The sequence below is a fragment of the Petromyzon marinus genome, chromosome 63, assembly GCF_048934315.1.
Source record: "Petromyzon marinus isolate PM22_M1 ecotype Great Lakes invasive population chromosome 63, UKy_Petmar_22M1.pri1.0, whole genome shotgun sequence".
NCBI classification, from domain to species: Eukaryota; Metazoa; Chordata; class Hyperoartia; order Petromyzontiformes; family Petromyzontidae; genus Petromyzon; species Petromyzon marinus.
Window position 1 is genome coordinate 7,932,657 of NC_133729.1, and position 16,409 is coordinate 7,949,065.

The following is a 16,409-nucleotide window of genomic DNA, read 5'->3' on the forward strand; positions in this document are numbered from 1 at the left end:
CTGTCTGTCTCTGCTCTGATCTCTGTCTGTCTCTGTGCTGATCTCTATCTGTCTGTGTCTGCTTTGATCTGTCTATCTCTACTCTGATCTCTGTCTGTCTGTCTCTACTCTGATCTCTGTCTGTCTCTACTCTGATCCCTATCTGTCTGTCTCTACTCTGATCTCTATCTGTCTGTCTCTGCTCCGATCTCTATCTATCTGTCTGTGCTCTGATGTCTATCTGTCTATCTCTGCTTTGATCTCTATCTGTCTCTGCCCTGATCTCTATCTGGCTGTCTCTGCCCTGATCTCTATCTGTCTGTCTCTGCTCCGATCTCTATCTGTCTGTCTGTGCTCTGATGTCTATCTGTTTGTCTCTGCTTTGATCTCTATCTGTCTGTCTCTGCTCTGATCTATATTTTCTTCAATGTTGCACTCGATTTTCTATTATTTTGTCATCATGGTGAACTTCAGGTTACTCACTCGAGCTAATTCGCCTCCTATCCTGGTGTCTTTTTGAGTGCTTACCCGGCCACACAAGATCACCTTGACACTCAAACTCACTCGCTCATCAACTCACACCATTATTCCCCCTCTCGCTCATCTCACATCACCATCTCGCGCATCCACTCACTCATTCACCCACTCACTCGTTCACCCACTTATTCATTCACCCACTCACTGGTTCACCCACCGAATCACCCACTCACTCGTTCACCCACTCACTCGTTCACCCACTCATTCACCCACTTATTAATTCACCCACTCACTTGTTCACCCACTCATTCACCCACTTATTCATTCACTCACTTATTCATTCACCCACCATCTCATTCACCCACTCATTCACCCACTCACTCGTTCACCCACTCATTCACCCACCATCTCGCGCACCCACTCACTCATTCACCCACTCACTGGTTCACCCACTCGCTCATCCACCCACTCGCTCACCCACTCATTCACTCGCTCATTCCCCCACTCACCCACCATCACGTTCACCCACTCTTATAAATGAGACTCCTGGTCACACGAGGTCACCTTGAGACTTGAACTCAGGTCACACGAGACGCGAGGTTCCCGGTAACGCGAGTCTAAGTTATGTCAACAAACTCAACGCCTTCAATAGCACCGTTTGTGTGTCGCCTCAAAAGGAGAAATGTACGAGAGGTGACGTTTCGGGCAATGACCCTTGTTCACAAACGCACACGGTACTGGTGTCGTGATGAATGTCGAGGCGATGGTTTGTCCTTGTAGACCACTGACACCCGATGGCCAGGAGAGGGAGCCTAATGCCCAGCAGCAGCAGCAGCATCATCATCAGTAGCAGCATCATCATGATCAGTAGCAGCAGCATCATGATCAGTAGCAGCATCATCATGATCAGTAGCAGCAGCATCATGATCAGTAGCATCAGCATCATGATCAGTAGCATCAGCATCATGATCAGTAGCATCATCATGATCAGTAGCAGCATCATGATCAGTAGCAGCATCATCATGATCAGTAGCAGCAGCATCATCATCAGCAGCATCATCATGATCAGTAGCAGCATCATCATGATCAGTAGTATCAGCATCATGATCAGTAGCAGCATCATCAGCAGCAGCAGCATCATGATCAGTAGCAGCATCATTATGATCAGTAGCAGCATCATCATGATCAGTAGCAGCATCATCATGATCAGTAGCAGCAGAATCATCATCAGCAGCAGCATCATGATCAGTAGCAGCATCATCATGATCAGTAGCAGCAGCATCATGATCAGCAGCAGCATCATCAGCAGCAGCATCATCATGATCAGTAGCAGCATTATCATGATCAGTAGCAGCATCATCATGATCAGCATCATGATCAGTAGCAGCATCATCATGATCAGTAGCATCAGCATCATGATCAGTAGCAGCATCATCATGATCAGTAGCAACAGCATCATCAGCAGCAGCATCATCATGATCAGTAGCAGCAGCATCATCATCAGCAGCAGCATCATGATCAGTAGCAGCATCATCATGATCAGTAGCAGCATCGTTATGATCAGTAGCAGCATCATCATGATCAGTAGCAGCATCATCATGATCAGTAGCAGCAGCATCATCATCAGCAGCAGCATCACGATCAGTAGCAGCATCATCATGATCAGTAGCAGCAGCATCATGATCATCAGCAGCAGCATCATGATCAGTAGCAGCAGCAGCATCATGATCAGTAGCAGCATCATGATCAGTAGTAGCATCATGATCAGTAGCAGCATCATGATCAGTAGCATCAGCATCATGATCAGTAGCAGCATCATCATCAGTAGCAGCAGCATCATCATCAGCAGCAGCATCATGGTCAGTAGTAGCATCATCATGATCAGTAGCAGCATCATCATGATCACTAGCAGAATCCTTAGCAACAGCATCATTAGTAGCAGAATCATTAGTAGCAGCATCATTAGTAGCAGCATCATCATGATCAATATCAACATCATCAGTAGCAGCATTATCAACATCACAATCAGTAGCAGCAGCATCAGCAGCAGCATCAGCAGCATCAGCAGCATCAGCAGCAGCATCAGCACCAGCATCAGCAGCAGCATCAGCAGCAGCATCGCACTGAATAAATCCACAACGATCAAGCGATATCATTATTATGAAAGCCACCATTAAATTGTCATCATCATAATGATCAGCATCATTCATTAATAATCACTGTCATCATCATAATCAAGCGATGATCATTTTGAAATCATCATTATGACTATGGTAATAGTCATATCATCATCATCCGTGAGAAGAGGCACTTGTTAAAACATCACATTTTGGTGGGGAGATCGATGTTCCCTCGTGATGATGCCAATGATGATAATTATGCCAGTGATGATGATGATGTCAGTGATGATGATGCCAGTGATGATGATGATGTCAGTGATGATGATGCCAGTGATGATGATGATGTCAGTGATGATGATGTCAGTGATGATGATGCCAGTGATGATGATGTCAGTGATGATGATGTCAGTGATGATGATGCCAGTGATGATGATGTCAGCGATGATGATGCCAGTGATGATGATGTCAGTGATGATGATGCCAGTGATGATGATGATGTCAGTGATGATGATGCCAGTGATGATGATGCCAGTGATGATGATGTCAGTGATGATGATGCCAGTGATGATGATGATGCCAGTGGTGATGCCAGTGATGATGATGATGTCAGTGATGATGATGCCAGTGATGATGCCAGTGATGATGAGGATGTCAGTGATGATGTGAGTGATGATGATGTCAGTGATGATGATGCCAGTGATGATGATGCCAGTGATGATGATGTTGCCAGTGATGATGCCAGTGATGATGATGATGTCAGTGATGATGATGCCAGTGATGATGATGATGCCAGTGATGATGAGGATGTCAGTGATGATGTGAGTGATGATGATGTCAGTGATGATGATGCCAGTGATGATGATGCCAGTGATGATTATGATGATGCCAGTAATGATGATGCCAGTGATGATGATGTTGCCAGTGATGATGCCAGTGATGATGATGATGTCAGTGATGATGATGCCAGTGATGATGATGATGCCAGTGATGATGAGGATGTCAGTGATGATGTGAGTGATGATGATGTCAGTGATGATGATGCCAGTGATGATGATGCCAGTGATGATTATGATGATGCCAGTAATGATGATGTCAGTGATGATGATGATGCCAGTAATGATGAGGATGTCAGTGATGATGTGAGTGATGATGATGTCAGTGATGATGATGATGTTAGTGATGATGATGCCAGTGATGATGATGATGTCAGTGATGATGATGATGTCAGTGATGATTCCAGTGATGATGATGATGTCAGTGATGATGCCAGTGATGATGCCAGTGATGATGATGTCAGTGATGATGATGTCAGTGATGATGATGATGATGCCAGTGATGATGATGATGATGTCAGTGATGATACCAGTGATGATGATGATGGCAGTGATGATGATGTCAGTGATGATGATACCAGTGATGATGATGCCAGTGATGACGATGATGTCAGTGATGATGATGATGCCAATGATGATGATAATGCTAGTGATGATGATGTCAGTGATGATGATGCCAATGATGATGATACCAGTGATGATGATGATGCCAATGATGATGATGCCAATGATGATGATGATGTCAGTGATGATGATGCCAATGATGATGATGCCAGTGATGATGATGATGATGCCAGTGATGATGATGATGTCAGTGATAAGGATGATGTCAGTGATGATGATGATGATGTCAGTGATGAGGATGGTGATGATGGCAGTGATGATGATGATGATGATGGCAGTGATGATGATGGCAGTGATGATGATGGCAGTGATGATGATGATGATGGCAGTGATGATGATGGCAGTGATGATGATGATGATGTCAGTGATGATGATGCCAGTGATGATGATGATGGCAGTGATGATGATGATGGCAGTGATGATGATGGCAGTGATGATGATGATGATGGCAGTGATGATGATGTCAGTGATGAAGATGGTGATGTCAGTGATGATGATGATGTTAGTGATGATGATGGGAGTGATGATGATGGCAGTGATGATGATGGCAGTGATGATGATGATGATGGCAGTGATGATGATGATGGCAGTGATGATGATGATGATGGCAGTGATGATGATGGCAGTGATGATGATGATGATGGCAGTGATGATGATGGCAGTGATGATGATGATGGCAGTGATGATGATGATGGCAATGATGATGATGTCAGTGATGATGATGATGCCAGTGATGATGATGGCAGTGATGATGATGGCAGTGATGATGATGATGATGGCAGTGATGATGATGATGGCAGTGATGATGATGTTGGCAGTGATGATGATGGCAGTGATGATGATGATGATGATGGCAGTGATGACGATCATCAGTGTGGTGATGGTGAACTGCGGCTGAGCTGCTGATGAGAGCGCTGCAGATCTCTTCCCGGGGAGGAGAGAGTGGGGGGAGAGGGTGGGGGGAGAGGGTGGGGGGAGAGGGTGGGGGGAGAGGGTGGGGGGAGAGAGTGGGAGCATGGGGGAGAGGGTGGGAGGAGAGCGTAGGAGGAGAGAGAGGAAAGTGGGAGGAGAGAGTGGGAGGAGAGAGTGGAGAGAGTGGGAGGAGAGAGTGGAGAGAGTGGGAGGAGAGAGTGGAGAGAGTGGGTAGAGAGAGAGGAAAGTGGGAGGAAAGAGTGGGAGGAGAGAGTGGGAGGAGAGAGTGGGAGGGGAGCGTGGAGAGAGTGGGAGGAGAGAGTGGGAGGAGAGAAATTAAAGTGGGAGGAGAGAGTGGAAAGTGGGAGGAGAGAGTGGAGATGGTGGGAGGAGAGAGTGGAGAGAGTGGGAGGAGAGAGTGGAGAGAGTGGGAGGAGAGAGTGGAGATGGTGGGAGGAGAGAGTGGAGAGAGTGGGAGGAGAGAGTGGAGAGAGTGGGAGGAGAGAGGCTGTGAGGTGAGGAGAGAGTGGGAAGAGAGAGAGGAGAGAGTGGGAAGAGAGAGAGAGGAGAGAGTGGGAGGATAGAGCGTGGGCCGGTGGAGTGTGAGAGAGAGTGTGAGAGAGAGGGCGAGAGAGAGGGGAGCGAGAGAGAGGGGAGTGAGAGAGAGAGAGGTGGGAGAGAGGGAGCCCACACAGGGAGAGAAAGAGAGACGCTACACGGGGAGAGAGGCACTCTCTTACACAGAGACGTGGAGAGAGAGAGACAAGGAGAGATAAGTGCGGTGAAGATGTGAGATTTCGAGAGAGATTTAGAGAGAGATTTCGAACTTGGAGAGACACAGAGAGAGGAAAGAAAAAGAGCGGTGCACGGGAGAGGGTGAGACACACATAAACACACACACACATAGACACACACAGCACAACACACACACACATAGACACACACAGCACAACACACACACACACGTAGACACACACACGTAGACACACACACACGTAGACACACACACATAGACACACACATACATAGACACACACACATAGACACACACACGTAGACACACACGTAGACACACACACACGTAGACACACACACACAGCCACACACACAGCACAACACACACTTACACACACAGCCACACACACAGCACAACACACACTTACACACACAGCCACACACACAGCACAACACACAGCACAACACACACACACACAGCCACACACACAACACACACACACAACAAACACTTATACACACAGCCACACACACACAGCACAACACACACTTATACACACAGCCGCACACACAGCACAACACACTTACACACAGCACAACACACACAGCACAACACACACTTACACAGCCACACACAAACACACACAGCCACACACAAACACAGACCCACGGGAGCTGAGTTGCGTGAATGTATCACAACAGCCACTCAGACAGTCGCGCAGTCAGACAGACAGTCACACACACACACAGTCGGGCAGACAGGCAGACACACAGTCGGACAGACAGTCACACACACAGTCGGGCAGACAGGCAGACACACAGTCGGACAGACAATCACACACACAGTCGGGCAGACAGTCACACACACAGTCAGACAGACAGTCACACACACAGTCGGACAGTCACACACACAGCCGGGCAGACAGTCACACACACAGTCGGGCAGACAGGCGGTCAGTCAGGCAGAGGCACAGTCTGACAGACAGTCGGACGCAGAGTCGGACAGAGGGTCGGTCAGACGGGCGCAGAGTCGGACGCACGGACCGAGGCAGACGGAGAGAGACACCCAGAGAGCAGAGAGAGAGGAGAGAGCGATAGAGGAGAGACACCCAGAGAGAGAAGAGAGAGAGGAGAGAGCGATAGAGGAGAGACACCCAGAGAGAGAAGAGAGAGAGGAGAGAGCGGTGGAGAGACGTCCAGAGAAGAGAAAGGAGAGACACCCAGAGTAGAGAGCGAGAGGAGAGAGCGATAGAGGAGAGACACCCAGAGAAGAGAGAGAGGAGAGAGAGAGAGAGGAGAGAGCGATAGAGGAGAGACACCCAGAGAAGAGAGAGAGGAGAGAGAGAGAGAGGAGAGAGCGATAGAGGAGAGACACCCAGAGAGAGAAGAGAGAGGAGAGAGAGAGGATAGACACCCAGAGAAGAGAGAGAGAGGAGAGACACCCAGAGAAGAGAGAGAAGAGAGAGAGGAGAGAGCGATAGAGGAGAGACACCCAGAGAGAGAAGAGAGAGCGATAGAGAGACACCCAGAGTAGAGAGCGAGAGGAGAGAGAGGAGAGACACCCAGAGAAGAGAGAGAGAGGAGAGACACCCAGAGAAGAGAGAGAGGAGAGAGAGGAGAGTGCGAGAGAGGATAGACACCCAGAGAAGAGAGGAGAGAGCGATAGAGGAGAGACACCCAGAGAAGAGAGAGAGGAGAGAGCGAGGCATGGTGTAGCAGCAGCAGCAGCAGCGTGAGTAGCGACATGAGGGATTTGACGTCCGTGGAACCGAAGCCCCTGGTGTTGGTCTGCTTCGTGTGCGGCAGCGCCGTCCCTCTGGGGCGCGAGACCTTCCTCAATGTCACGTCAACAACAACATCAGCAACATCAGCAGCAACAACAACATCATCATCATCATCGGCGGCGGCGTCGTCAAAAGTTCCACACTTTCCCTTCCTACAATTCCAAGACGCAGCTCCCGGCGCCAGCTCCGTGTGCCTCCGCACGGGCACCGTGGTCTCCTGCGCAGTGTGCCACAGCTTCCTCGACGCGCAGTGGCGGTCGTTCGAGAGGTCAAGGACTCCGCTGGACAAGAGACTATACTGGCTGAAGAGACCGCACGATCTGGGTGGTGGTGGTGCTGGTGGTGCTGGTGGTCATCACGACGTGGGCAGGAGCTGGGATGTGATCGATAAGGGGTCTCTGACACCTTCGCAAGTTCAGCAGCAGCAGCAGCAGCATCAGCGGCATCAGCAGAGGATCCAACAACAACATCATCAGCAGCAGCAGCAGCAACAGCAGCAGCAGCGCTCTCAGAGCGATGTCTCTGTGAGCATTGATCCAGAAGATGACGACGATGACGACGATGATTATGATGATGATGATGGCGGTGGTGGTGATGAAGACGGTGGTGGTGGTGGTGGTGGATTTCACGACAGAGTTGGCGAAATGTTTCATCAACGAGGAAGACAAAGACGCTGTGAGAACGACGACGGTGGTGATGGTGATTATAATAATAATGGTGGTGGTGGTGGTGGACGCATCAACATTGACAGCCAAACCCTTTTCAATCAACGTGGGCATGCGAAGTCAACCACCACAAGAGCCGCCGATGACGACCGTGATGACACCGCTGGCCACGAAGCAGCACCAACATCATCAGCAGCACCACCAACATCATCATCATCATCAGCTGCTGCTGCTGCTGATGATGATGTTGGAGGTGGTGGAGGAGCGTGCGTCTTGTGCGAGACGTGGGACAGTCGCACGCTGCTCCTGCACGCGAGTCGAGGCACCAGAGGTCTCCCATTCTTCCCCTTCCTCGCCGTCGTCAGCCTCGCCCTGGGGCCCCCCGCCGTGAGGGCCCCCCACGCCGTGAGGGCCCCCCACGCCGTGCGGGCGTGCGCGGCCTGCGGCGCGGCGTTGCTCGAGCAGTGGCGGAGGCACGAGAGGGGCGGGGTCAGCGTGGAGGCGCGGAGGTACGGGGGGTGGGGGGGGAGGTGGGGGGGGGTACGGGGGGTGGGGGGGGAGGTACGGGGGGTGGGGGGGGAGGTACGGGGGGTGGGGGGAAGGTGGGGGGGAGGTGGGGGGGGTCACGCTGATAATGATGACGATCAGCACCAGCAGTGTCATCAGCAGCTGTGTAACCAATAAGATTGCGATCAGTTGTGTCATCGCGATGAGCAGTATAATTGGGCAGTGCCAGTAGTGCCATCAGCAGCAACATCATCAGCAGCAGCAGCGTCATCAGCAGCAGCAGCGTCATCAGCAGCATCATCAGCAGCAGCAGCAGCGTCATCAGCAGCAGCGTCATCACTATTATAGTAGCGTCGGTGTTATCATCAGCAGCAGTAGCAATAGTATCATCAGCAGCAGTGCCATCAGTAGTTTCATTGTGAAGTGAGGGCATCATCATCATCAGTCGCAGTGCAGTTATAATATTGAGCCAGCATCAGTGCCATCATCATCGGCAGCATGTGTATCATGATCAACATCAGCAGATCATCAGCATCAGAGTACTATTCAGCAGCAGCGTCATCGTTCGCCAGTTTCCCACAATGCAATTGGGTTGTGACCATCTCACAGAGCAAACCTGGCGATGTCACCATGGAAATGTCGTGTTAAGGGCATTTGAATAGCACAAATGCCGAGCTGCCGCATATCGAGCCTCGAGACTCGTTCGTCCAGAGGGGTGTCGTTGTGACGAGTTTAGGAGATTGTGCCGCATGCTCTCGGTCATTCCACGGCAGCGTGGCCTGGCGTGTGGGGCACCATCTGTTGACGTCACGACACCCTCCGCCACAGGGGTGATGGATGGGCCGAGATGAACAACCCCACCCGGCTGATTCTAATACCGACCCTTGCTGGCCAGGCTCCACGTTTTAATCAGACCGCATGCTCGGGGCATGGATTGGATCGTCACGTCCCATGATGGCTTGGGGAGGCCTTCATCCAGCAGTGGATTGATCATGGATGATGATGATGATTATCCATTTTACAAATGAAAAGGAATCAACCACAGGACCTCTGTGGTGCTGGCCCAGTGTCTCTGACGCTGTCATAATGAACCCCCTGAGAGACAGAGAGAGACACCCAGACCCAGGGCTCGAACCTTCAACCCAGCATCTCAGCTGGTCTAGCCCAGTGTCGCCGACGCGGCCATTATGAACCCCCTGAGAGACAGAGAGACACACCCAGACCCAGGGCTCGAACCTTCAACCCAGCATCTCAGCTGGTCTAGCCCAGTGTCTCTGACGCTGCCATTATAAGCCCCCTGAGAGACAGAAAGAGACACTCAGAACCAGGGGGTGAACCCAGCATCTCCAATTAGCACGGTTGGATATGTATGGTGGAAAAGAAGTTCTACATACATGAATTGACACCCACAGACTCACATAGACCCACAGACTCACACAGACATCCAGACTCGCATAGAGACTCATAGACTCACACAGACACCCACAGACTCATAGAGACCCACAGACACCCACAGACACCAACAGACCTATGAAAACCCATAGTACAGAGATCCATACGCACACAGACACCCATAGACTCACATGGATTGACAAACTCACTTCTTTCGAACTGCTTTTTGCGTCTAGTTTATTGGCCTTCCACTGCACCTCCGATTAACACGGTTGGCTCTGCACGGTGCGAGAGAAGTTCAACGTACGTACGTAGCACATTACGTACATGCAAGAGCAGCAGCAGCAGCAGCAACAACAGTGGCGGTGTGTGGCAGGTACATCGCTCGGGTGCGAGGCCAGGTGGTGGAGTTCGGGCCCGACGGCTCCGTCCACCGCCCACTGCCCAAGACCGAGTTCCCGGACGAGCCGGCGGTTCACGCCGCCGCCGCCGCCGCCACCGCCGGCGCCGCCGCCCCGAGGCTTCCCGCGTCCCCGCGCGTCGTCAAATCCGAGTCGGAGTCCGAGCCGCCTTCTCAACAGCTGCAGCAGCTGCTGCTGCCGGCCGCAGACGGCCGACGCCGCGGCTCCTCCTCCTCCTCCTCGGCGTCATCCGTCGTCACCCGCTGCGAGCTCTGCCGGAGGCCGCGCGACCGCGGGGAACCGAGCCCGGCACCGGATCGCCCGTGGGTGTGCCGCCTCTGCGATCGGGGTCGGGACGAGGTCACCGGGCCCTCGCCGGGGGCCTCCGGCGGGACCTCCGCCGGGGCCTCGACTGCGCCCTCCGTCGCTGGGCCTTTTGGCACGAGCGGCCCGGCGGGTTTACCGGCGCCGGAGGTCCGCGGGGCGCCTTGCCGTCGCTGCGGCACCGCCGTGGCCGCCTCGCGGGAAGGCCCACGGTGGCCGGGGCGGTGGTCCGGGCGGCGCCGGAGACCGCGCCGGGGCGGAGCGCGGAGGCCGGAGCGAGGGCCCTCGGTGGCGATGCGTGGCGAGGAGGTGCCGGAGGAGGACGAGGTGCCGGAGGAGGAGGAGGACGAGGAGGAGGAGGAGGAAGAGAGGATGGAAGAGGACGAGAGAGATATGCCGGGCTTCGTGTCCCGACCGACGTGCACCGCTTGCCAGCGGCTGGAGGCGTTTGCGGTAAGTTTCGGTTGAACTCGGCGAGTTTCGGTTGAACTGTTCAGTGAGTTTTGGTTGAATTCTTCGGTGAGTTTCGGTTGAACTCTTCGGTGAGTTTCGGTTGAACTCTTGGGTGAGTTTCGGTTGAACTCTTCGGTGAGTTTTGGTTGAACTCGGCAAGTTTTGGTTGAACTCTTCGGTGAGTTTCAGTTGAACTCTTCGGTGAGTTTCAGTTGATCTCGGCAAGTTTTGGTTGAACTCTTCGGTGAGTTTCGGTTGAACTCGGCAAGTTTCAGTTGAACTCTTCGGTGAGTTTTGGTTGAACTCGGCAAGTTTTGGTTGAACTCTTCGGTGAGTTTCGGTTGAACTCTTCGATGTGCAGTTTCCGTTGAACTGTTTGTCGAGTTTCGGTTGAACTCTTGGATAAGTTTCGGTTGAACTCTTGGATAAGTTTCGGTTGAACTCTTGGATAAGTTTCGGTTGAACTCTTTGGTGAGTTTCAGTTGAACTCTTTGGTGAGTTTCGGTGAAACTTGGTTTCTAGGGATGAGCCCGTCGGGGTCCGGTATTCGCTGCTTCTGTAGAGGCCAGAAGCGCATCATCGTCTAGCACTCCTGGCTAAGTCGTGGGGAAATGCCATTTGTCCATGAGTCAGTCTGTCGGTGAGTTAGTCACTGTCGGTGAGTTAGTCACTGTCGGTGAGTTAGTCTGTCGGTGAGTTACTCAGTCTGTCGGTGAATCAGCCTGTCAGTGAGTTCGTCAGATTATTGGTGAGTCAGTCTGTCGGTGAGTTAGTCAGTCTGTCGGTGAGTTAGTCACTCTGTCATGTGAGTTACTCAGTCTGTCGGTGAGTTAGTCAGTCTGTTGGTGAGTTAGTCACTCTGTCGGTGAGTTAGTCAGTCTGTCGGTGAGTTAGTCAGTCTGTCGGTGAGTTAGTCACTCTGTCGGTGAGTTAGTCAGTCCGTCGGTGAGTTAGTCACTCTGTCGGTGAGTTACTCAGTCTGTCGGTGAATCAGCCTGTCAGTGAGTTCGTCAGATTATTGGTGAGTCAGTCTGTCGGTGAGTTAGTCAGTCTGTCGGTGAGTTAGTCACTCTGTCATGTGAGTTACTCAGTCTGTCGGTGAGTTAGTCAGTCTGTCGGTGAGTTAGTCACTCTGTCGGTGAGTTAGTCAGTCTGTCGGTGAGTTAGTCAGTCTGTCGGTGAGTTAGTCAGTCTGTCGGTGAGTTAGTCACTCTGTCGGTGAGTTAGTCAGTCTGTCGGTGAGTTACTCAGTCTGTCGGTGAATCAGCCTGTCAGTGAGTTCGTCAGATTATTGGTGAGTCAGTCTGTCGGTGAGTTAGTCACTCTGCCGGTGAGTTAGTCAGTCTGTCGGTGAGTTTGTTAGATTATTGGTGAGTCAGTCTGTCGGTGAGTTAGTCACTCTGTCGATGAGTTAGTCACTCTGTTGGTGAGTTAGTCAGTCTGTCGGTGAATCAGCCTGTCAGTGAGTTTGTCAGATTATTGGTGAGTCAGTCTGTCGGTGAGTTAGTCACTCTGTCGGTGAGTTAGTCACTGTCGGTGAGTTAGTCAGTCTGTCGGTGAGTTCGTTAGATTATTGGTGAGTCAGTCTGTCGGTGAGTGAGTCACCAGTGAGTTAGTCTGTAGGTGACTTCGTAAGTCTGTTGGTGTGTGGGTCAGTGTGCGTGTGTGTGTATATCTGCCTGTGTGTGTATATCTACCTGTGTGTGTGTATATATCTATGTGTGAGTGTGGATGGGGAGTGGTAGTGTAGCGGTTAGCGCCTTGCGCTAGGAACCCGGTGACCCAAGTTCGATTCCCGCTCGCGGACACAAACACCAGTGACCTTCATCTGAACCGGTCTTGGGCTCTACTAGGTAGACTCAGCCTCAAATGCATACCTGGTGCAGTGTGTAAACATCCACAAGTGGAGAGACAAAAGCGCCTGGGCGTGGGGCTGCCCCGGCCTTCGTAGGTGCTGCCCGCTAACAGCACTTGCCCCAACAGTCTGTTAAGGCTATACGGGGGGGGAGGGGGATCTTTGTCTTTGTGTGTACGTACGAGTGTGTGTGTGTGTGACTGTAATCTGGTTTGTGACCACACGTGGCCAACACGTGGGACACACGTGGGACACTCTCCCGTCGTGCAGCACTCCCACGTGCCATAGACGTCCTCCGCTCTGAGACTCCGGAGTCGGAATGAGCCCCGAGCCAATGCTTGGAAATACCCACGTTCCTATGGCGGGGCCGAGTCATCCCACCGTACAAATCACTTTTAATTCCCCACAAAGTGCCGTTCATTTTATAGACCATCAAGGAAGGGGTGGGGGGGGTGATGGGCTGAGTCAACGCCACCAGGCCGGTTCTAATGCTGCAGTGACCAGCTCGGCACTGCTGTGGTGGCTGGTGAAGTTGTGAGTGAGTGCGTGTGTCAGTGTGTGTGTCTGTGTGTGTGTCTGTGTGAGAGTGTGTGTGAGAGAGAGTGTGTGAGTGGGGAGCGGTAGTGTAGTGGTTAGCGCTACGCTGCGCTATGAACCCGGCGGACCCGAGTTCGATTCCCGCTCACGGCCAACAACCGGTGACGATTATCTGCACCGGTCCTGGGCCTCCCCTAGGTCGACTCCGCCTCAAATAAGTAGTTGCCTGGTCCACTCGGGAAACAAAGGCGGCCGGGCGTGGCGCTGGCCACCCACCCGCTCGTGCGCCAGAGCGCCGGCCTTCATAGGTGCTGCTCGCTAACAGCACTTGCCCCGACAGCCTGTTACAGGCTGCACGGGGGATCTTTGTCTTTGTGTGCGTGTGTCTGTGTGGCCTCCCTCGTGTGCCTTGCCGTCTGTTCGCAGGGGCTCGCTAACAGCACTTGCCCCGGCGGACCCGAATTCGATTCCCGCTCACGGCCAGCAACGCCGGTGACGATTTTCTGAACCGGTCCTGGGCCTCCCCTAGGTCGACTCGGCCTCAAATGAGCACCCGGTGCGGTGTGTAGTAAACATCGCCGCTGTGGAGACAAAGGCGGCCGGGCGTGGTGCCGGCCACCCACCTTCATAGGTCGTGCTGCTCGCTCACAGCACTTGCCCCGACAGTCTGTTACAGGCTACACGGGGCATCTTTGTCTTTGTGCTGGAATGCTGTGGTGTTTCCGCTCATTGTTTGATCCTCGCGTCTGGGAACCGAGGTCACACTCGGAACGCAAAGACAAAGTTCCCCCGTGTATCCACAGCAGTGCTGTAGGGGCAAGAGCAGCGCCTCTGGATGCCGAGCCCGACCGCCTTTGTCTCCCCAGTGGCGATGTTTTTTTCGCACCGCGTTCTCATTTGAGGCTGAGTCGACCTAAGAGAGGCCCAGTACCGGTTCAGATAATCGTCACTGGCGGTGTTGGGCCGTGAGCGGGAATCGAACTCGGGTCGCCAGGTTCGCAGCGCTAACCGCTGCACCACCGCTCTTTATAATGATGATGATTGTCGTGGTGATGGCGGTGATGATGATGATGATGTTGGTGGTGGTGATTGGTGATGTTGTTGGTGGTGGTGATTGGTGATGTTGTTGGTGGTGATGATGGCGGTGGTGATGATGATGGGTGGTGGTGGTGGTGGTGGTGATGATGATGGTGGTGGTGATGATGGTGGTGGTGATGATGATATCGGTGGTGATGATGATGGCGGTGATGATGATGTTGGTGGTGATGATGATGATGATGGCGGTGGTGATGATGATGGTGGTGGTGATGATGATGGTGGTGACGATGATGATGGTGGTGATGGAAATGTTCGTTACGATGATTTTGGTGACCAGCAAAGTATTCTGTAACCAGCCACTGCGTCTCTGTGACGTCAGCGGCAGACTTCTCTAACCCTGACACATCGCCAGTGGGGAGACAAAGGCGGCCGGGCGTGGTGCTGGCCACCCACCCCCTCGTGTGCCGTGCCGGCCTTCATAGGCGCTGCTCGCTAACAGCACTTGCCCCAACAGTCTGTTAAGGCTACACGGGGGAACTTTGTCTTTTTGTGTGTCTTTCTGTGTGTGTCTGCATTTGTGTGTGTGTGTCTGTGTATGCGTGTCTGTGCATGTCTGTGTGTGTATGTCTGTGTGTGTCTGTGCGTGTGTGTGTCTGTGCGTGTGTGTGTGTCTACGTGTGTCTGTGACTATGTGTGTCTGTGCGTGTCTGCGCGTGTCTGTGTGTGTGTCTGTGTGTGTGTCTGCGTGTGTCTGTGTGTGTCTACACGCCCCTTCATTCACCCTAAACACCCAACACCCCTCTCCCTACCCCCGCCCCCCCTACCCCTCTACCCCCTAACCCCCTCTCACTGGAATTCAATCGGGGGAGGGGAAACGCTTGACAGTAGTGACTTAGCTCTGTGTGTAAGTGTGAGTGTGTGTAGGTGTGAGTGTGTGTAAGTGTAGGTGTGAGTGTGTGTAAGTGTGAGTATGCATGTGTGTATGTATGTGTACCTGGCGACCTGAGTTCAATTCCCGCTCACGGCCAACACCAGTGACGATTATCTGAGCCACTGGGGAGACAAAGGCGGCCGGGCATGGTGTTGGCCTCCCATCCCCTCGTGCGCCGTGCCGGCCTTCATAGGTGCTCGCTAACAGCACTTGCCCCTACAGTCTGTTAAGGCTACACGGGGAATCTTTGTCTTTGTGTATGTGTGTGAATGAGTATGAGTGTGTGTGTATGTGTGTGAGTGTGTGTGTATGTGTGTATGTATGTGTGTATGAGTGTGTGTGTGTGAGTGTGTGTGTATGTAGGTGAGTGTGTATTATGTGTGTATGAGTGTGTGTGTATGTGTGTGAATGAGTATGTGTGTGTGAGTGTGTGTGTGAGTGTGTGTGTATGTGTGTGTGTATGTACGTGAGTGTGTATGTTTGTGTGTATGTATGTGTGTGTATGTGTGTGAGTGTGTGTGAGTGTGTGTGTGTGAACGTGTGTGAGTGTGTATGTGTGTATATGTGTGTGAGTGTGTGTGTATGTGTATGTCTGAGTGTGTGTGAGAGTGTGTAAGTGTGTGAGTGTGTATGAGTGTGTGTGTATGTGTGTGAGTGTGTACGTGTATGAGTGTGTGTGCGTGTATATGAGTGTGTGTATGTGTGTGAGTGTGTATGTATGTGAGTGTGTATGAGTGTGTGTGTGAGTGTGTGTATGTGTGTGAGTGTGTGTATGAGTGAGTGTGTATGTGTATGAGTGTGTGTGTACGTGTGTGAGTGTGTGTATGAGTGTGTGTGTGTAT

The 16,409-nt window shown here is 52.2% G+C and overlaps 1 protein-coding gene across 1 annotated transcript in view; it reads left to right on the forward strand.

Moving 5' to 3' along the window:
* Window positions 1–5,254: 5,254 nt before the first annotated feature.
* The window catches only part of LOC116956042 (uncharacterized), a 119,736-nt gene continuing 108,581 nt past the window's right edge, over window positions 5,255–16,409 (forward strand). The window contains exons 1-2 of the mRNA XM_076053940.1: window positions 5,255–8,638; window positions 10,405–11,206. Of these exons, the coding sequence (XP_075910055.1) occupies window positions 7,425–8,638; window positions 10,405–11,206 (2,016 nt within the window). The 5' untranslated portion in view covers window positions 5,255–7,424. The remainder of the gene's footprint in view (window positions 8,639–10,404; window positions 11,207–16,409) is intronic.